The 23464-nt window shown below is 38.0% G+C and overlaps 1 protein-coding gene across 8 annotated transcripts in view; it reads right to left on the bottom strand.

The window, feature by feature from the left end:
- Positions 1-801: 801 nt before the first annotated feature.
- The window catches only part of LOC117408351 (RNA-binding protein 47-like), a 46060-nt gene continuing 23397 nt past the window's right edge, over positions 802-23464 (bottom strand). For 4 of the 8 annotated variants that reach the window (XM_034013273.3, XM_034013274.3, XM_034013272.3 and 1 more), the window contains 4 exons: positions 8578-9746; positions 7756-7962; positions 3789-3976; positions 802-3609 (listed from right to left, as the gene is read on the bottom strand). In XM_034013273.3, coding sequence (XP_033869164.1) covers positions 3352-3609; positions 3789-3976; positions 7756-7962; positions 8578-9746 — 1822 coding nt within the window. In that variant the 3' untranslated portion in view covers positions 802-3351. Of the gene's footprint in view, positions 3610-3788; positions 3977-7755; positions 7963-8577; positions 9747-14976; positions 15163-23464 lie in introns of those variants that run through there. The other 4 variants (XM_034013276.3, XM_034013275.3, XM_034013271.3 and 1 more) reach the window with 4 other exon arrangements.

Here is a 23464-nt window from a genome sequence, read left to right as displayed (position 1 = left end):
ACAATGTATTGCTAAATAATTAGATTAGAAGTCATTTACTGTATTTAGCTACTGAAACCCTTACTGTTACTGCTTCCTGGCTGGTACTTTTTTTTTTTTTTTACCTTTATTTGTAATTAACTATTTATCCCTCAACAACCCTTATTTGACACACGCGCTCAATGTGGTCATACACAAATCAGAAAAAAGAGGGTGCAGTGACAGGTCAGGTCTAGATAAAAACAAGACTGCCCAAACTGGAAACAGTGAAGCAAACCCTTTTTCTGTGGAATCGTACATTACGCAACATCAGCAGCTAATGGTTACGTGACCAGGTTCTGTGATTCCATCGCTATTTAAAACACCATACCTTCAAATGGAAGCACTTTGAAACCTTTTTTCTGTATAATTAATAAAATCAACAGTATTCTAGGACCATTTTCTCAATTTTCCACAGCTATCAGGTAATGACAGCATTGGGTTGAGAAAGCTAAAATAATATATATATAATAACAGGAGGCTGTGTGGTCCAGTGGTTAAAGAAAAGGGCTTGTAACCAGGAGGTCCCTGGTTCAAATCCCACCTCAGCCACTGACTCATTGTGTGACCCTGAGCAAGTCACTTAACCTCCTTGTGCTCCGTCTCTCGGGTGAGATGTAGTTGTAAGTGACTCTGTAGCTGATGCATAGTTCACACACCCTAGTCTCTGTAAGTCGCCTGGGATAAAGGTGTCTGCTAAATAAACAAATAATAAGAATAATTTGCCCCATTTATTGACCCAGTGTGGCAGTGCAAGCATGTCTTTAAATAAATAAATACAGGTTTGGTTTTAAAATGCTTTATTGACTACTTCTGAGGAAATATAAATGCAATAATCCTGAATAAACATGTATGCTTTTAAAAACATAGAATAAAAAATACAGTTAAAAGACTGTAAATGCCTAATAGTAAAGCACTTTTTTGTCAAGAAAGCACACTAACTTTTTTTAAAAAAAAACTATGCACACCCTGTTTGTTTCAGTACCAAGGAACACACATTTGGAGTTAAAATACTACTCTTGTAGTGTAAATGAAATGGGTTAGAGAAAGGCTTTCTGGAAAAGGGGGAAGGAAGTTTCCTAACAGGCAATTCTCTTTAAATTAATCTACGGTATATATTATCTGAATCTGAACAGCATAACGTTAAGCCTTGTTGAGTACTTAAGCTCCATTTTACACATCTGCACACAAACCACATGCAACCAACCTCTATGCATTTGAATTCAGTTAATTAAAAACATGTGTGGCATAGAAAGTGGTGTGAGGGTCTGGAAGCAACTCCCCAGTAATGTTGTTGAAGCTGACACCCTGGGATCCTTCAAGAGGCTGCTTGATGAGATTCTGGGATCAATAAGCTACTAACTAACAACCAAACGAGCAAGATTGTAACCTTTCTTATGTTCTTATGTTCTTACTGTTCGGTCTAACTTTGTTGAGACCCGCAAATTGTTTTCTTTACTGTTTGCTTGAAAAAAAATACATGCCAAATAATGTTCACCACTCCCATGTTGAAGGTATATAATGCTTAATAAGATTGTTCCCTCACACACTTCATGTTGTCTGAAATGTACCCAGAAAGAGCAACCATGAAGCAGGAAGGCCACATTTTAATTGATTGTACTTTCCAAAATGACGCCTTTAAAACAGGCCATAAACACTACGATGATAATCTTCCTAACCTGACAATAATACCTTCTTAGATAACATTGAAATAAATGGTAAAATGCTGTGGTAAACCACATACCATGCATTCCTGACACACTAAACAATGTTTTATTCAAAATGTATTTTAGACCACAACATATTTACATACCACATTTTTGTACACATCCCTCAATCTGTTTTCAGAATTTATGCTTTGACATGATAGAGGTCATTGGTATACAGTAGAACTCCTTCTGACAAGAGAGTGGGTCTTGTCCAAGAAATAAAATAAAATAATACAAAATACAGGCATTCCCCACCACATTATAAAAATCTTAAATAAAAGCGAAAGAAAACATTTAAAATGAACAAAAGCCAGCCTACAAACAATGTCTAAGCATATATTTTAAATAACACAAAATTGTTTTTTTTTTTTTTTTTTGGGGGGGGGGTGGGGGGTCTACGTTTACTTTAAAGCATTGAGTTTCAGGACAATGTTCACCATTTCCTAAAACCGCCAGGTATTTTGTTTCCTGCACAGTGTATGTTTATTTACTATAAACCCTATTATTGTGCCATTAATATTAGCCAATAGATGATTTTAATGTATGCTAATTGTGTACTTCAGTGTATGCTGAAATATCATTTTACTGTTTGTTACTCATTGCAAAAATGAATGGCATTTAATTTTGGGTTTGTTGAAAACCACTGAGAAAACAGGCTTTACAGCATATGAAACAGTATTTGACTTCCTGTTGTAAGGCACGGCATTTTTGAGGTACAATATACAAGTTTCTATATTGTTTATGTAGGCATTTGGGTATTTGGTATGTTTTAAACTAAATGCTTGAATGATTGGAATTTCAAGCCTGACGATATTAACAGATATTATCTGTCTGATATTTCCAGTCGATGGAGACTGGCAGTTTTAAGGGTATGAGCATAGTCACTTTCTTTTTACAGTGTAAACTCCCATATGCCTTAAGCCTTGTTTCACCTGACCGGGAATATAAATCGTTCAGTTCAAACCTATTTGGTTGTCTGTCTTAGGCTGTTTTTATATTAGTATTGCATTTAGTTATACAGGATGCAATGGTGCCTGTCAGTGGTGTTATAACTAAAGCCTGCCAAAACACCCCTTTTTTTTTGTATTATAGTTCTAGAAACGAATAGATTAATTTAGTAAATCTTAACTTTCTGGAGCAATGAGAATGAAAACATGTATTGTTCTATTGCTTTGAAGACACAATGTTTTTAGTCAAACTGCTTTTTCAGTTTTATAAAAGGCACTACTGTGTATATAACAGAAACAGTAGCTGGAGTGCAGATACACTTAAAACCTTTGTACCAAAGAACTTCAAATAAAAACCTTCAAATAATAAGAATAACCTACACACTTACAGCTATGGACGGACGATATCAATACCTGTCAAATAAAATGGCATTTCAGTTATAATAATAGTTCTAATATGAATACGTTAACCTTAAGTATATCCTTGAAATATGTATTTTCTATATATTTTCTATTTAAGTTCATGCAAGCACAATATTATTCAAGTCTTCACTTTCATTTCCAGTTGGAAGTTTCTCGGAGTCTTTATTTAAAAAAAAAAAAAAAAAAAACATTCATCGCGGGGCTCCCTCTTCATAAATACTAAAGTGTCCCATCAGGGTTTCCTGTGCGAGTGTTTAGTATGTCTGGTAGACATCGTGTATAGGGACCTGAAAGGTGGCTGTAGGGTACGCCTGTGGTACGTAGCTGGCGTAGCTGCCATAGCCTCCGTAGGCAGCAGCCGCTGCAGCTGCAGCTGCGTTTTTCTGTAGCGCTGCGAGGGTGGCTGACGCTCCTGGGTTTGCTATGGGCAGGTAGCTTGTACCGTAGAGACTGGCAGCAGGAATTCTTTGAAGATTGTGTGCCATCGTGTACACTGGAGTAATGGGCCGACCCTATAGAGAGAGAGAAATATCAGGTGGTGCACGGAGTGGTTGGTACAGAACACCGCAAAGGCTTTATCTGTGTTATTGCACAATATGCATCGCAGCAAAAGCGCTTTGAAAATCTGCCTGATAGGTAATGAATATTTATGATGGAGTGTTTAAAATTCTGGATGCAATACCAGCATTACCTGGAATGGAGGGGGTGTGGACACAGCAGGGAGGATCGCTGTTGCTGTAGCAGCACATGAGGGATCATGCTGGACTGCAAGAGGATTGATTAGGTGCTCCATTGTGTGCATCTTGCAGTCTTCCATTAGCTTAGTTGCTGGACCAGCTGAAAACACTGAATACTGGCCGCTCAACCCAGGGATTGCCACTGAAAATAGAGAGAGGGATTGTCAGTACAAAGTAAGGGAAGGGTTAAGTCAGTGCTTGGAAATTCTGTCCTGTGATTGGTTAAAACCTCATCATATGACCACAAATAGATTGACCTCACATCCTTATACCACCAGACAATAGTCTCCGTCTGTCATGTGATTGGTTCACATCACTGTCAGTCCCGCTCCTTTTCAAAGAAACGCCCTCCACCTCCAGTCATAATAACAAGATAAAATGGCTGAATGAAAAAACTGATGAATGGCGATTCTGTGACTTAACAGAAAATTAATTACAAAACAAAGAAAAACAACTTGCTTATTTATGTTATTTACTTACTTATGCTGTATGAGCTATATTTAAACAAAATACTGTAAAGCCATAAATATTTGGAGAATCACACCCATAAAACCTATTTTGCTCCACAAATGTTGGCGCCCTGTTGCACTGGTAGTAGTATATTACTTCATTATATGTACAGCACTAAGATATTTGTGCCAAAAATGTTAAGTTTTTTTCATACGTGAAAAACGCATTATAAAGGCCCCAAAAAACTGTGTTAATGCAGCAGTTAGGGTTGAACCCATCGCCACGAAAGCAAGGAAATGTGGCGTTAGGGGTTTTTTTTTTTTTTAACTTAGTAGTCGCCAATTGTTTTTATCATTTTCTCCCCAATTTGGAATGGCCAATTATTTTTAGGCTCAGCTCACCGCTACCACCCCTGCGCTGACCGCTTCTTTTCACACTGCAGACCCACCATGCAGCCACCCAAGACTACAGCGTTGGAGGACAATGCAGCTTGGGTAGCTTACAGGCAAGCCCGCAGGCGACCAGCCAGACTACAGGGGTCGCTGGTGCACGGAGCTGAGGACACGCTGGCCGACCTAAATGTTTAACATATTGCTCATTATTTACTAAAACTTTTTAAAAGTGATTCTATTAAATGTAAATCTACTATTAAATTGCATAAACGATTTGACTGTACTGCAGTTGTGATTCTTGACTGTTGCATTTTTTTAATGCTTTTTTTTTTAAATATGAGGAAATCAATAATAATAATAATAATAATAATAATAATAATAATAATAATAATAATAATAATAATAATAATAATAAAACGTACAGATAAAATACGCCGGTGTCCTGACAGTATTTTCGCTAAACGAGAATGACTGTACAGTAGTGTAAATTGTATTTCATACGGTTTTGTATATTTGGCATTCCGTGTTTTTGTTTTTATCCCGGATAATTAAAATTCCACACATTCTATTTTATTTATAATTGGAGAGCATTCCTAAGTGATTGTACAATTACAGGCCCTATCAGAAACTACACATCCCAGAGTGTCGTGACGTGTACTACAAGTACCTGGATGCCAGGCGGATATCTTATTTTTCATTATAATTCAATAATCTGTTATTTTTTTTAATCGGACCTTCAAAAGGCCCTACCTTAGAACAGCTCACATGTACCTTACAATGTTTGGTCCAGAAATTCAGTTACAAGTAGCCTGTGTACGAGCGCAAAAAACACATGTTAAGAATCGGGTGAAAAGAGAGATTAAAAAAAACAAAAAACAAAAAAAACGGGTATCCAGATCTCTGAAACTACATACGGTAGCAACATTAAACCCACCACGTTTACACAACTTTAAAAACAGTGAAACCTATATGTAATTTTGACAAACACAGCCTTGAGGTGCAAATTTAGGGGTTTAACATTGAGCACCCAACTCAACTACCGTGCCGTTATAATATGTACTGCAGACTCGGCTCACAGTGGAAAATGAAATGCCCCTCGTGAATACTATTCCTTCGGGCATTTTAGCACCCTGTCGGTAAAATATAGTCTTCCCTCGGGTCAATTTATTTACTGGTGACGTCACCATAGCTACTTGTTTTCGTTTGATTTTACAGGTAAGCCATATAAATGGAATAAAACATTCACTTGTATTTAAAAAAATGCGCCATATAGAACATTAGTCATGTTTTTATAATTTAAATAAAAATAAAAATGCACGTTGTTTATTTACACATAATTGAGCCTGCTTGCGATATATTCAGTAAGCATTGCACCAGCACCCCCTGCAGCGGACACAGTTTAATTTAACAGTCACCGTTCCAAGAAGGTTAGCAGTTACATTTTACTAATACAAATATTAATAATACTACTAATAATAATATGAACTTCCGTTTGTCAAGTGACCCCAGAGATTGGTTATGCCTCCATGATACGAGTCGCTTGCACAATTTGCATTCAACTTTTTATTTTGGTCGTCCTGGGCATTTAACAAAAAAAAAAAAAAAAAAACCCAAACAGCAGAGGGGTTTCGAGACATTTCCTTAAATACAGCTTACGTTATACAGCGTTTTGCTGTCGAGATGACGAATAAAGAAATTAAGAGTTTGCCTCTGGATAACATGAGCTGGAGGGGGAGGGGCAGACGGTGCTCAGTTTTCGAAATTAAAATGATTAGTATTAACGTATATTTTGTATGTTTCAAACATATTCTACCAAAGCACTTCTCTTACACTGTCTTGTACACTAGATATTCATTACATATTTTACTGAAGCAATACAGCCTAGGCTACAGCCACTAGGTACGAGCCCACTGCTTTGGATACTATACCCTGCTCCAGTTGTACGTAATTTGTAACGATGTGGTAGCGGATTTTATTAATAACTTTTGTTTACGTAATATGCATTATACAAATCCAAAGATCGAATTTTGCATGTGAGTGACTTTTAATGTGTGATTTATAGTATTCACACATTGTCAAACTGTCAAACAGTTTCTGTTAACAGAAAAAAAAAAAAAAAAAAAAACCAAAAAAAAACCATACAGTGCGTGAACCCGTCTGACGAACCTTCGAAGGTTTAAAACAACCTTAAAATCCCTGGCAAGCGACCGAACCTTCAAACCTTCAAACCTTTGGACACAGCCCTATATATATATATGTGTGAACTAAAAAAGGTCCTATCATGCTACATGTTGCATGTTAATACGCTAAGATGATGGTGGGCCCATTTCAATTGCATTAGAGTAATTTTAAATGGGAATGTAGCAAACACAACACTGACGATATTTTTATTCAACCCAGACCTTGTATTGCTGGATTTATACACTGACAATTTTCAGTGCAACTCACAGGTCATTTCAAACGCTACCAATAAAGTTGCTTCAAGAGTATTGTGATTTCAGCATTAACTAGGTCATGCCTTATCACTACCACACAGTGGAAAATAAGACCCAGTACTGCTTGATTACGACAATAACTTCACTTAAAGGAGGCCCTAACTCATTTATTAACCACTAAAACAAAAGACTGTTGAGCAAATATTAACTTTTGTTATCTATGTGAAGACTCTTTCACCTTGAAAATCAATGAATTATAAAATTGTCCAACATAGAAAGAAGTACCTATCTGTGTTTTTAAGAACAGAACGTTGATAATTAGATACAAACCTGCTTCCTAATGCTTCAGAAGATTTAAGTTCATATGAGGCTAATATTTTGGCATATTTAAATTTCATGAAAAAAAAAAAAAACTCAATTTAATGACCCATTGTTGTTTGATAGAGATGAACCACAAATAGAAAATCAGCTCATGCATAAATTAAAAAAAAGGAAGATGTTAGTAAGACTATACATGAGTATGAAAAAGCAAAGAAGAGGTAAACACTATGAACAACAACACAACAGTCAATCAGAGTTGTCAATACAATCAGATGAAGGGCAGAGCTGTTAAGGATCTACAGGTATTAATGGTTTGCACTAACTTGTGCCGGGTTTCATGCCCACTGGGTTGACAGCAGTCAGCTCCAAGTTGGGTATCAGTTCATAGGCTTTGTCCTGCTGCTTGCCCTTCCCTTCATGGTATCTGCTGTAGATGCCACGGCCTGCAGAGTATCCCCCCAGGTAGGAGCCTCTGGGACCCAAGGATCTATTCCCAGCCGCCCCTCGCCCACGGCCCCTTACAGTACCTGCTTGAGATACAAATGAGAGAGGTATGTGTTCAGAACTTTGTTCAGCCGGTCGGTGTATCAAAATAATACAGATTCAAAAATGTCTTTTGGTTTATGTGCTGTAAACCTTTCTTCTTGTTAAAGCACAGCTGCTCCAAGGACAGTAATAGTGTAGGTATCAGAAGCAGTCTTAGTTTGGAAGGCTGATTCATTGCTTGACCCACAGAGGCCTTTTGTTAGCCACCTTGTACCCCAGTGAAGACCAGATGTACAACATGGTTAATTTCAGACCGTGACAGTAACTGGTTAAAGTACAGCTTTCCCCCGAACGATGAAGAGTAAAAAAGATAAGGATTATGTAGATTTCAATTTGAACCTTCTATTATACCCAGGCCACTTACATGCATCAAATCAAGATGGTGATTACAAGTCAGAAAACACACAAGCAGAAAGTGAGGAAGGGGGTTTCCTTTCAATTGTCAAATCAACATGTCTCTGTAAGAGTAGAACTTATATATTCCTGTCTCCTGCAAGTGACAATTTTCAATTATCCATTAAAAAAACAAAAACAACCTAACAATAACATGCAGTCAGTTTTAAAGATATTATGCAAAAAAAAAAAAAATCAAGCCTAACCTTTAATAAAGTATTCTCTGTTGGGACCAATCAGTGCATTATAGGGATACCCATAATACGCCAATGTGTAGGGGTCACACTGGTAAACGTAGTTTGGCTGCGGTGTCTCTGGTGCTGGTGCTGGTGCTAGTGTTGGTGCTGCTCCTTTTGATGCTTTCTGGTACCGGGTGTACTGCTCTTTGTCTACTGGCTTGGCCAAGGTAACCTCTATACAGGACCCTTCAAGATCAGCTCCATTCAGGTTGTTCATAGCGTTCACAGCATCATCCCTGCTGGTGAAATGCACAAAGGCATAGTCTCGGATCTTTTTAACCCGCTCCACACAGCCTGGGTTGAACTGGCTAAAGATGCTCCTGATGGTCTCTTCTGCTGTTTCTATCATCAGGTTGCGGACGTAGAGGATCTTGACTGTTTCCATGACGTCTTCATCCACATCAATCTCAGGTTCGGCCCAGTCCACTGCGATCTGGTGCCCCCACAGCTGGATCCTACCAGGCATCAGCTTCCTCCTGGCCATGGCAGCGGCCCGATGGCTCTCATACTCCACGAAAGCAAAGCCCCGGTTCTTCATTTTGTCAGCAGCACTGGCGTAAACAATCACGTCCAACACGCCTTCTGTCACTTTGGAGATCTCTTCCAGGATCTCCTCCCGCTTTCTCATCTTGGGAATGCCCCCGATAAAGAGTCTGCAGTTGTCCACACTGCAGCAGACCCCGAGCAGCCGGCCTGGACGGATCTCGTAGTTGTTGAGCTCTCTGACAGCTCGCTTGGCCTCATGCTTCTTCGTGTACATGACAAAAGCATATCCCCGGTTCTTCCCGTCAAAGTCCATCATCAATCGCATTTCGTAGATGCGCCCCACAGTCTCAAACGCAGGGACCAGCTCATCCTCATATACATCTCGAGGGATCTTTCCCACAAAGACCTCGCAGCCACGGGGAGGTGAGGGGCCTTCCCAGCCAGGCGGCGGGCCGTACTTTCGCTGTCCGTTTTCTTGGACCATCCCGTATCCCGAATGCTCCATCAGGGCTAGCAGTGCGGTCTCGTTGGGGGCTCCGGCTACTCCTTCTGGGACGTTGGATGCTGACATGTTGGAGGAACTGTTGCTCTTGGTGACAGTGGAATCTTCAGCTGTCATTATGTAAAAACCATTCAATTCGTGCTTAGACCTAAAGAATGAAAGACCAGAAAGATAAGCAGGTCAGTTTAGATATCTGCAACACATGGAGTTTCAACTGTTGAGTAAGTAAAATTTAAAGATAACTTATTAAAACAAGAGGACTGATTTGAATGAGCGAAGTAGATACCTGTCTAGGAGGGTAGTTAAAATGTATCAACCTCCTATACTCATTTACAAACAGTATTTTAAACCCTAACATGAATTCTTCACAAACCTGCTCCCCATCACAATCCTTTCTCTTGGATTTCTCAATGGAAATGTACAGAAATACTCAACAACAAATGCATTACATATTTAATTTAACACAGAGGTTATTTATATTATCAGATTTTATATTCTTTCTTACGTACCTTCTATTACCATACAGGGTTTTATGTCTAACTAGTTCACATTCACTTTTAATATGCATGGTAACAAAACATTATGAAAATAACACCAGGGAAGTTTTATTTCAATGATCCAGATTATACAGTTTAAAACTCAACACGAGGCAAATCTCTGAAACCATGTGACTGCCACTACATGGCATATACAACCAGAAGCCTAATCCTAAACAAAACACAAGTGTATTCAGAAACCCAAGTGTAGTGTATAGCCTTGAAAAAGCATACCATGATAACATGCTTTATCCATTGTTATCCCTTTCAGTCCTGTATTCATTTAAGTAGATACAGATACAGATAGAGGAGTATACTTATACAGTTCATGTTTTTTTTTATTCTTTAACATACTTTTGTGTGATTTACAATGCTTACTTATGCTTTGATTTCACCCAGTGTACTAGACTTGTACCACGGTGTCCTACAGTAAAGTTTTACACTCTCATCTGTTTCCAGAAGGTCTAAATGACTGCTGCATCACTTGGATCATGTATTGATGTGGAGGAGGGGAGCAAGGGTTATCTTAAGAAATAACATGTGACTCACATTGCCTGAAATTGGTGTGAGGAATACTTGAGACGCTTTCCTGGAAACTAATGGAAATACCCTTGTTAAAATAACAGCACACAAATAACAGCTGCAAAGAAATGGCTACAAAATAATATCTATACGAAAAAACAGTGTTACAAAACCTTTCCTCAAAACACAAGATATGAAAAGCGTGTGACAGATTGCACTCCACAGCATCACGTGAAATAAAGCCTGGCGCTTCAATGTCAAATAAGGAAGCTGACTTATTTTGCATAGAATGTACAGCTGTGGCCAAGAGTTTTGCATCACCTAGAATTTTAGGATTTAGACATAAAAAATAATAAAATAATAATAATAATAATAATAATATATGAACATAATTTAGATCTTTTATTTAACATCATGTAATGAAGGAAACTACAAAATGATATCTCAAAAGTCTACTAGTAGTAGTACAGTATTTCATGTTAGATTTTGAAATGTCACATGACAGTAAGGAACGTACAAAGAAGCTGGAATCAAGCAATATGATTGTTTATACTTTCATGTGTACTGTAAACTGATGAATCTCTTTGTAAACATGATGAAGTATGTTCCTAAGCTGCTACATGTTGTGGTTTGAGTGCTGCTGAGTAGGATACATGGCTGAACTGCAATCAAGCTGCATTTATTTACCGGCAGGAATTAAATGCTATCACCATTACAGAGCGATCTATCATCATATGCCATGTTCACTCTCACGCGAAATGTGTGAGAAAGAGCGTGACGCCCACAGTGGAGTGGCTAAGCATCGGAATGCTATGACCCTCACGTTGTACAATAAATCAGCAAGTAAAAAAAAAAAAAAATGTTACCCATTTAAATTACAGTTTGTAACTTTTTCAGTTAAAGAGTTCTGGGTGCTGTGTTGCTGGCACAATGCACGCCTGGCACGTAGACAGGTGTAGTATGATCTAAAAGCAATACTTGGGTGAGCCAATTGGAAAATATTTCAGGGCCCTCCCTTTGTAGAAATGACCCAAGGATTACGCGTTGTTCCAATGCACACCCCTTTTTTAAACACACATGGCTTAACTAGCATGTCTGTGACAATTGTTTGTACTGCAGCGCTTTGTATTGTTCCAAATGCACTTCTAAGTTTCTCACATTTAGTGTGAGTTGTCAGATTCTATTCTAAGATAGGCTGCAATTATTAATCATGAGAAGCCAGAATAGTCATCCTCAAGCAAGATGAATGAAATCCCTTTTAATGCATGATCTTTTACACAAGACAAAAATGCATTTTTTTACTTGATTTTTTGAAAACTTTTGCCACACTGTTGTTACCATGTTTCATAAAACTTTCCAATGCTTACCACGATGTACTGCAATAAACAAGCAGAGTAGAGTGATTGAAACTTATTTATCCAAATCCATACAGTGCTGTATACAGTTTGTGATCAACAGCATTATTCTCATATCAATGAAGTATTTTACTGTAACAGTTTATCAGAACCAGCAATCAATAGCAGTTCATCCATGCAGTTACAACTACTGGCTTTGTCAAATTATTTATTTGCCTAGGAGGGTAATTGAAATGATTACTGGAAAACATAAATTCAACATTTAGAGTCATATATTGTGAAGCAAATGCAATGGTTGGCACATTTTGTGAGAAGCCTTATACAACTGAAATGTTATAAAACTAGCAGGGAATAGTTTAGTTGAAGGAAGGAACAAGTGATTGTTGTTTTGTGTAAGTATTGTGCTAGTTATAAATAAAAAAGTGCCTTTGTCTTTACACTTGCTTCAAAATATGGACCATTTTCTTTCCCTTCTTTTTCATCATGTTCAACTGCAATTGTGTTCACTTCCGTACGGCATGCTGTGAAATACAGCTACTGCAAGTGTCAATTCATGACTGTGAATGAAGAAGAAGGGTGCCTAGTCCAAACCCTGTAGAGCATGGTTCACCTGCTCTGATGTACTGTATAATGGCATCACTTACACATTCATCCATTACTCTAAACACCGATGCACTGTGATTGAGGGATCACAAAGGTGTAGTAAAATAAAAACTGGATTCATAAAAGGGTCTGGCTTTCGGGACAAACAACACCTCAAAATAAATAAGCACATACATAAAAGTTAGAGCTACAATTGAAAATAAAAAAGTACCAACATAATAATAATAATAATAATAATAATAATAATAATAATAAGAAGAAGAAGAAGAAGAAGAAGAAGAAGAAGAAGAAGAAGAAGATATCTATGGTAGGGCTGTTGACTGTTAAAGATCAGGTGCCACCATATCCACAGTTAAATGTGAATTACAGGTTAGATTCACTACAATCTGAAAATGTGAATGCACTGTAATGCATTTAATTATGCAGTTACCTTTTTAAAGGACATAATGGTTAATAAATTACCAAAGACTTGCTACACAATTTCAAAAATAGAACTGTAACTGTTATGACATTTCTTAGTTTTGTTTTTAATATGGAGGTTGGCTACAAATGAAAATGAACATCTGATAATGTTCATGATTAGCACCATCTGGTTTGGGAAACAGCTTTGTGATTTATTTTTTTTAAAGAGTAATTTCCACTTAATATTTATCCCCACATGCATGAAATCCAATAACTTAACCTTAAGCTTTCTTTTGTAAAATGCAAAAAACTACATCAAGATTTTCAATTGTTTATTCATAGCAAGCTTTTTTAGCACCCTTTTGTCTCTGTTTACCTTTATATGACCTTTACAAAATGTGCACCGTTCACCAAGGAAACCAGAGGCAACAGTTAGTTACTCATTAACTGCAGGTACCACCGTGTGACTTGTACAAATCACAGCGCTCAACTGCCACGGCATTGCCAGCACGAAGACAAGCAGGTGGACAAAACACCTGTGAATTTCTGTCATATTGGTAGAACAGAGCAGCAAAGTGACCAATTTGCTTCAACCTATGCTCCTCAATGCTTTCTGAGACCTTTGCACAGCTAAATTAAGTGGGTTGAGAAATCCACATTTATTGCTGGGTAAGAAACAGTCAACGCACATTGACCTCCCTCTCTGCAGTTAGTTATTTAAAGATAAAAGTGATTTACAAGGATATGCAGAGGACACAGCTATCCCACAGTATTCACTTACACTTACAGTATCTGTCAGGCTCCAGATAGAACTTAAACCAATACAAAAGTGGATTCACTTTTCAGATGTAGAACTGAAGATGAACAAACCATAAATAATGTGTATAAACTGCCTCTCACTGTCTCCAATTTATCCATAAAATGTGAAATCCCAAGTTATATATCGAACTGTAAGTACTTTATAAGCATTAAAACTAGTTTAGGACAGAGCAAATCTGATCCAAATTGATACACAGCAGTTCAATTTATTCAAGTCATGTTTATTACCTTGCTTGGATAACTTATATAGATAAAATCTTGCAAATTTAACAATAGTCACCTGACTAAATACTATGCAGTGTTTTACCATTGCATATATCTGTGTCTTAACAATACCCATGCTTTTGCAAACAGGAAAACCACAATGAAGCAACATAGGGACTCCAGTCTGTTAAAGACTCTAAACTGCTTTTCAGCATTCAGCTTTGTTTGTAACCCAAGCTAAGTAAAGGGAGGCAAACGTTTCTGCCTGGTGTATTTATCAAGTCTTTATTGGTTCACCTGTGTTACTCCACCTTTAAACAACAGCACACATTATTCAAAGTGCTATCTAATCTGTGCTGAGAAAACCTATGGCTGTCCATAAGGGTTTAACTTGGAGACCTGAGGTGAGATATTAGGCACACAGTCTTCAGTTAATGTTGCCAGGCCTCAAACCTTGATTACACATTAACTAATCAAACACAGCAGACTCTGAAGGTAGTTTTCTAGAGCGAAACGTCCAAGCAGTGCTCAGTTACAGACATCTGTTCATGCACAAGAAGGTCTTTCTTTTACCTTCCCTTTCACAAAGAACTTTAGAATCTAACATGGAACCACAATTCAACAATAGTTTTTGGGTGTTGGGAAACTCTCAACATGTATTTGCCCTGAATATGTAACCAGTCCAGCAAAACTGTCTTATTCAAAAGAACCTGTCCAGTACATCTGTTATAGTGTAATAATAATAATAATAATAATAATAATAATAATAATAATAATAATAATAATCACAGCGTTGATACTAGTTCCTGTTGAAATCTGTAGCCTTACACAGCCTTGTATAATAACCCATAATCCGACATTTCATGCTGTGTATAAAGTAATACTGTAACAATTATTAATAATACCTCAAAGTAATGAAAGAACAGCAGAAACTTACACAATGTACAGGTAAAATTGTTCCACAAATCAGCTTTTTAATAAGAACTTCCACTGTACCTTCAGCAAGTAGTCCTTCTACAGGGGTGTGACAGCCTAACATTGACACCTTTCCCAAAGAGCAAACTTTTTCTTCCTGATCACAAGAACAGTAAAACTCGAGTATACTTTGCATATGCTTTTTCATTGGTCAGGAGTCTTTGGTCAGTGTATTTCAAGGCAAGCTATTTGCTGGGAGAACCTGGGAAGAAGCAGGTTGGTGGGTGGAGTTGGCCAAGAGGGGGGTGTTAAACTACCAGTTGCATAATAAATCCATGACTCTTAGATCATTACAGGTAACCCAAGTGTAACTAATGGATTTTCAGCCCTAATAAAAAAAATAAAAAAAAACAGGAGAGCTGACTTGACATTTTCAATTTGTTTTTTAACAGAAATGTTTCACTCACTGTTGCTGACAAAAAATGGTACTGATTTATAATCAAATACTCCCCAGCATATGATGTGGTGTGCAAAACAGACTTTTATTTAAGGAAACAGCTATCATAACAAAACTTGTGACACTAGCCAGAAAATATGTTTGGTAGACATTGATATGAGCCATTAAAGATTGTGTGATTGTCTTTGCCAGTGATGGGAAATTGCTAGCTACTGCTTGGGAGTTTGGAGTTACAAACGTGTATGCTGAAACGGACTGCGTTTACCAGCAAACACCTTTAGGAAAGGCCAAGGTCTAGTGAAAACATGATTCACGACAGTAAAAATGCTGTGTACATAACAACGATAAACTGGGTCCCAGGAATACTTAAGCTTGGTAAATAACACACCTTTTCAAGCAGTTAAGGGTAGGAACGAAATGTAGGATGTGGGGGTTGCAACAGCAGCCTATGCAAACTCAACAGCTAAAGAGCTGGGCACAGCGATGCACCAGCAGCAACAGAAAAAAAATGTGGGTGTGCTTGAAAATGCTTGGTCCCATCAGTGCTTTGAAGGCTAATGCAAGCATGTGCTATAGTTAGAGCAGAAGAATAGGTTCAGTTTTAATCTGGCAACTGATCTGTGTCACCCAGGAAGATCATATTAAAATTCACCAGTTCAAGCATGTATCTGATAAGGGGAATTATATTTTCGCTGCTACCTTTAGTATTGATTCACAAGCATGGTGCACCTAATTAACCAATTATTATTAAACAAAAGTTATTATATAACCACACACATGTATACACTTGAGTAAATACAAGGTATTGTTCATTATAGTCACCAGGACAGTCTTTTTACCAGTGGGTTAATGACTGTCTGGAGCGTTAAGGGTTTTACTGCCAGTAAATCCCTGCATTAGTTCTGTAGATTACTGCTTAAATAAGAGATCCCTGCATTAGTTCTGTAGATTACTGCTTAAATAAGAGATCCCTGCATTAGTTCTGTAGATTACTGCTTAAATAAGAGATCCCTGCATTAGTTCTGTAGTTGAGGTGACCACGTTACTATAACTATGGTCATTCCATTCCCATTTTCTTTCAGCTCATCCACATGGAACTGGCTCATTTTCATTTGCACTACAGGGGTTCTGCTGAAAACAACATTGCATTTGTTACTCTTCCTGAGCAATTATCCACTGTGGTGATCAGACTTCCCCTTTTTTATTTTTTAACTAACCTCCAATTAAAGTATCGGTTACTTAGGTATCTGTTATGCCATTACCAGTGCACTGGCTTTAAGGGAGTAAGTGTTATTCACTCTTCTGTTCAGTGACAACCAAAGCTGCCTAATACACGCACACACACTCAAAAACATGCAGCTCCCTTTCATTCCCAGCATCCATATTACTAGACATGTATTCTAGGACATTCGGGGGGACATGACATAACGGGACGGGTTTATTTGCATATTGAATGCCTGAGGCAAGTCAGGTTACAGAACCTCCGGACTAAAATTAGAGCAAATTTGTTTTGGGCAAAAACTTTTTTTTTTTTTTTTTTACTGCAAAAATCACAACCTATTCATAGACACTGTCTCAGTACTGTCATAACACTAGAATCAAATTTACATAAATACTTTGTAAGTGCTGCAATATGACGATCAAACACAAGCAGAAATGTAAGGCTATTTTGGAGCAATCCCCTATAGATAAATGAACACACATATGTATGGTCTAAAATATACAAAATAACAGCAAATAGTTATAAGAGTGTGAAAAAAAATCAACCCACACTGGAGCAATGTTAGTTTTAGAGTTTAACCTTAAGGTATTTACTTATTTGGACAAGTACAGATAGATCCACTGATGCTTTTGAATGGTTTGTGGTTTCAAGGACTATTCAAAGCAGTTAAATGAGTTCTAAGCCATGGCATCCAACTGCTATTCTCATTCAGGAACTTGCCACCTTGTATTGATGGTTACTTCAGGGTAATCTTAGAGGACATTCCTAAATTTGGTAATTTATTCCTTGTGAATATTGCTTGGCATTTGCTTCATTATTTCATACAATTTAATTGAATTGACTCCCATACTGGGGTTGGGGAGGAACAGCCAACATTTCTATAGCTGAATGATAAAGTGCATCATTGACTTAAATATATATATGATTCAACTCCAAGATCTATTGCCTCCTACCACAACATAAAAGTATATCTGAGAACAGATTCCAGTTACCCTGGGTAAGTAAACAGCCCAAGTTCAGAGGAGGTGAGATATCAAGGTCATTTAACAAAGCTTCTCTCTATTAAACTGAACTAGAAATTAGCATCACCATCACCCGTTGAATTTGTGCACAGAAAGAGAGAGAGATGAGCTTGCTACCAACCCCATCACCAACACCCATTGTATTTGTGCACAGAAAGAGAGAGAGATGAGCTTGCTACCAACCCCATCACCAACACCCATTGTATTTCTGTACAGAGAGAGAGAGAGAGATTGGTTTTATTTTTCTCTGACACATTAGTATGCGACGCAACAACCTTGAAGGTTAATGGTTACATTTCTATTTCAGGGAACCAGGGTTATGATAATAACCTAACACTCCCTTTCAAGTACAAAATGTAACCATTACCGCATAGGTAAGTGAACCAAAGCCGTCGCTAGGGCAATATTGCAGAGTGACTGGAATGCTACAAGGCTAAGCCGAGAGGCTGTCTGTGCGTTACCATATGGAACGGAAAATATACAAACCGTCTCATAATTTTAGCCTAATCCAAAACCTAAAATAAATAACTCCAGACGGAGCTATTGCATTCTGGGGGGAGAGCACAAAGTCAGCTGACTTATGTTGCTTGATCCCTGGGAAGGAACGACTCCAGCCGCTGGCTCCACATGGGGCACAAGGCCGCAATGGGACGTGACAAACAACAGACTGTAGTGCACAAATACGCAATTATTTTAAATATCAGATATAAATTGTGTAAAACACAATACATGCAAAATATATAGCAGAAAAAGTAACAAGTACTTATCTGAAACAGCTCTCCTGTCAGGTCAGTTCTTGAAAGGAATGGTGTTGAGGCCTGTGACCAGTGTTTTTATGTCCTTGGGGAGGGCCATGACTGCGTCACAGACTCGGTCGAGTAGATTTGATATATCTTATTCAGGTTTCGAGTCTTTAGGAGGTAAATATCCATCTGGTAATGGTTACATTTCGTACTTGAAAGGGAACTCATTCTCATTCGTATGGTATGATGGACACATTTCTGTAAGAGGGCTGCTAGTGATTGTGAGCCTTTAATTTTAAACCGGAGTATCCACACAATGAAGCTTGTATCCTGCTGAACTATTATATTCTGTAAGGAATCATTTTTATAAATTAGATCAAAATAAATTACTTATCTGAGTCACTTTTAATACTGACTGTTGTACATGTTTGTGATTTTACTTGTAAAGTGCTTTAAAATGTACCACATAATATTGTGAACAAAACACAATTGATCCATTCTTAAAAGCAGGCCACGTTTTGCTAATATCTGCAATGTCTGACATACCATCCAGTAGGTCAAGAGTGCCCTGCTTATTTCTGGATAGCACCAGACTAATGAGAGTAGGCCAACCCTCAGCTTGGGCAGACCACAGTACAGGCTTGTGTTGGTCCCCTCTGTGCTGAAAGCTCAAGCTTTGTACCTATGCTTGCATCTTGCAACCCTGCACAGTGAGAAACTGTGAAAAACAAAGCGGACCAAAGGGCATCCAAAGATACATATGATTTTAAAATATGGTCCAATGTTATGCTCAAGCACACGCTTTTTAAAACAAGTCTCCTGTTTGCCCAAGCTTTAGGGAAGCTCCACTTTTTATTACTGTGTCAGTATAGAAAGGAAAGGATGTTGACACTGAAAAATGACAGCACTGAGAGTCCCTAAGGGTGTGCCAGGGACGTTGTGGAGGCCTGCAGCTTATCTTAGTTTCTCCCCAATAGCATTGTTGTTCAACTGTAACTGTGTAACTGCTACTAAGTAATTCAAACAGCCAAACCCTGCATTGAATATGTTTTTGTACAGTTTTGTAAACTAAAAGCTAATTTTAAAATGGACTGAGTAGTTAATTATTTCTACAAAACATAATGGTATTTATAAATTGTCTAATACATACTTTATTTCTGGTACAATTAGTTGATTTTTTTTAGCCTCAAGCAGCATTTGAGACCTGCATTTTTGGCATTAAAGGCTAGTTTTAAACCTTACTTTACTAATCACATCACAGCTCCACATTCTGATGGGGAACACTGTATCTAACCCTTATGTTATCCCTACCTCCAAACACTAATCCTAACCCTAACCCCAACCCCAAACACTAACCCTAACCCCCACCCCAACCCAACCCAACCCTAACCAACCCCAATCCCAACCCCAAGCACCTTTTTATACTCACTACTGAGTTAGATCTTGAGTTACTACAGTACCTGTCAACCTGCCCCTATTTCAATAAATACAGTTATTGACAGAACATTTTGGAAGTTAAAGGTGTATTCATGTACAGTATGTATGTATGTATGTATGTATGTATGTATGTATGTTTGTATGTGTTAGTTAGTTTGTTTGTTTCCCCATATCAATAAACCACAACATGCCCTAAATTAATCTAAACATCCCAACATACATATTCTTCATTCAAATAAATCTGATAGCAAGTTTTAGCACAATTGCTGAGTCATCTTTTTTCCTGACAGTTTCCTGCTGTTCTCTAGCAATCATCACATGTCTTGTATGCATTCCATCCATATTATTGCTGATAGGGGTGAAAGATTGCCACAGTCATTGGTTCGTGATGGGCAAAGTTCTGCTGATGATGGGCACAAATTTAAGTTTACCTTGAGGCCAGGTTAAATCCTTTATCCTGGGACTATTAACCCGGCTGGTAAATCTTTAAACGGGATGATTGAAATAACCTTGCACTTTACCAGTCTTCCCATTTTTATTGTCAACATAAATAATGACTGTGTTTTGCTGTTCTCTTGTTTTTCTGTTTCAGAGAGGGTTCCCAGAGCGAATGCTTTTTGTATTTTTTCGATTTAGGCTGCGAAAATAAAATTCCAGCCTTCAAAGTGCTACTTCAAAATAACACGACTTGTTTTCGAGGGACTGTAGGGTTCAAGATTTACCTGCTCACGCCAATAGAAATAACGTGCCATTGAAATACTGACACCTTATCAATGGGGAGAACAACATCCGGCCCTGCTTTGTTCTAAAATGACTAGTAACGAGATAAGTGCTTCGAATCACGTCTGCTATAAATGATTTATTCAGAGATACAATGACTAGATTAGTTCCTGTACACAGTCTAGAATAAAAGGATACATATATATATATATATATATATATATATATATATATATATATATATATACAGTATATACAGTATATATATATATATATATATATATATATATTGAAAATGACCAGTCTGCATATGATAGTCAAAGTGACAGTTATTATAATGCTGTAGCCCTAATAATAATACAAATAATAATAATAATATTAACAATACACATTTATAAAAAGTTATTAAAGGTATGGTTCCCGATTATCTTAATACTTTGGTCCAAAAGGTCAATACTGGCTATAGTTTGCAATCTCATGATTCTGATAGTTTGGTAGTCCCAAGGATATGGACACGATTAGGAGAATTGGCTTTTTCTTATCGACACCCAAAACCTGGAACACTTTTTCACATGGTTTAGAATGGAATTTGATATCCTCTCATGTTTTGGTTATAAAGAGCGTATTGGGGATTTTCTTAACACTCCTTGCCATTGCTTTTCTTTTAGTCCATGTTTAAAAGAAAAAACAAAACAACCCTGCTGTATTACTGCTCCTTTGTTTATTTGTTGTTACTGTCTAAGGCTGGGCCACACAAATATGAATTGTGTTGTTTTATGTATGATTGTGTCTGTGTATGACAGGACCACCTGTGAATGAGGCTTCAGCCTCAATGGCTTAATTTCCTGTATAAATAAATAAATAAATAAATAAAAGAAAAGCAAAATTATGTTCTGTTTTATTTATTGCTGACACAATATACAACAAAGATACTTTTAGCTGGCTGATATTTTAATAATTCAAATATGTGTTTGTAAATCTTCTTTTTTATTACAGTAATGTTAACGTAACATAAAAATGAATGAATAGTGACCTATGCAAAATGAATGAATGAATAGTGACCTATGCAAAATGAATGAATGAATAGTAACCTATGCAAAATGAATGAATGACAGTTCAGAATGTCTAGAACCGATAGGCCACTGAGTTCATTCATCCCAGATGACACTTCTGCACTGCACACCATATCCAAGCAACCTCAAATGCTACTGTCTGCAAATGTTAGCTTGGGGGAACTCTGAAGTGAGACTAATAAAATAAGTGCATCTACAGACTTTTATCGTGGTGCACCTGCTACTACCTGACCGGAAAGAATGAAGACGCTAATTCCGGGACTGCTGCAAAATATTGACACATCCCATCAAGCTTCAGAGTTACCCAAAGAAGTTCATAATGTTGAGTAAGTCCTGAGTTATTCTCTGTGGATAGGAAAGAGCACAGCAAGGTCCAATACATCTTTAAAAAAAGGGGAGCGTGGGGGCTCCCGAGTGGCACATCCAGTAAAAGCACTCGCTAGCGTGCAGGATGCGCTCTATAGCCTGGACGTCGTCAGTTCGAGTCCAGGCCATTCCACAGCTGACCGTGGACGGGAGCTCCCAGGGGGCGGCGCTCAATTGGCTGAGCGTCGTCCGGGGGGAGGGAGGGTTAGGTCGGCCAGGGTGTCCTCGGCTCACCGCGCACCAGCGACCCCTGTAGTCTGGCCGAGCGCCTGCGGGCTTGCCTGTAAGCTGCCCGGAGCTGCGTTGTCCTCCGACGCTGTAGCTCTGAGGCGGCGGCACGGTGTGTCTGCAGAGTGTAAAGAAGCGGGCGGCTGACGGCACACGCTTCGGAGGACAGCGTGTGTTCGTCTTCGCCCCTCCCGAGTCAGCGCAGGGGTGGTAGCGGTGAGCTGAGCCTAAAAATAATAAAGACTAATTGGCAACGACTAAATTTAAAAAAAAAGAAAAAAAAAAAGGGGAGCGCAACTAAAAGACACCCCCCTATAAACGTGGTATGGTTCATAGTGCCCCACTGTAGCGATGTTCCTGCCATTCGGACATCAGAGCAAAATTGTTATGTTGCTGCTGGTTGGATCTGTAACTGGGTTCTAGAGTGTAAAAATGCAACAGGTTTCAAACACCTTTATCCACATAAACGTAATAGACTAAGTGCACACTGAAAAATTCAACAGACTGATGCTTATAGAGTAGTTCTAAAAAATTAAAAGAAACTGTACAATAAATGCAATTCATGTTGGAGAATGAACCCTGACCATAGACAATGACCTGTGATCTGTATTGGTTTAAAATGTACATTTCGGGAAATGAAACACTTTGGTTATCTTTGAGCCCTAGCTCGGTACTGGAAATAGATATTTGCATTTAAGATATTTGCAGACATTGACTGTATCTTTTTTTTTTTTTTTTTTGAACTGGCAGTGACTAGGATACTGTCTTAACCATTGTACAAAATGACCACATCTATATTTACTGTGTACACTTTATAGGGTCTATTCCTTCTCTCAGCAAAGCACTTAAGATGACATATGATGAGAAACAACATTAGAGTGTCATGGTGACCAACAGAATTACAGCTAGCAAAATCATTCCACACAGCTTAACCCTTCTGCAATTCCATTAGCTGCACAGGTCTCAAATGTGTAGTATTAAAATGAATGCCTGTTAAAGCACACATGGATTTTAGTATAACTGTAATAGAAGTACTAAAAGGTTAAAGGAAGCTATCAATTCCTATGCCTCATACTTGGGTGATCTTTTTGCACTTGCACTTCCTGGGTTATTTCACCTCAGCAGTGTCTTCTGGGTCAAAGCATGTTACTGGCTGAAAGCCTGTCAGTCAATAGGGGATTGCTTATTGACAGGAAAGAACCCCATGAAGGGGTGGGGCCAATTTCACTCTCAAGGTGAAAT

The sequence above is a fragment of the Acipenser ruthenus genome, chromosome 2, assembly GCF_902713425.1.
Source record: "Acipenser ruthenus chromosome 2, fAciRut3.2 maternal haplotype, whole genome shotgun sequence".
Classification (NCBI taxonomy): Eukaryota; Metazoa; Chordata; class Actinopteri; order Acipenseriformes; family Acipenseridae; genus Acipenser; species Acipenser ruthenus.
Note: the sequence above shows the minus strand (reverse complement) of the source record. Positions and strands in the feature narration are given on the sequence as shown.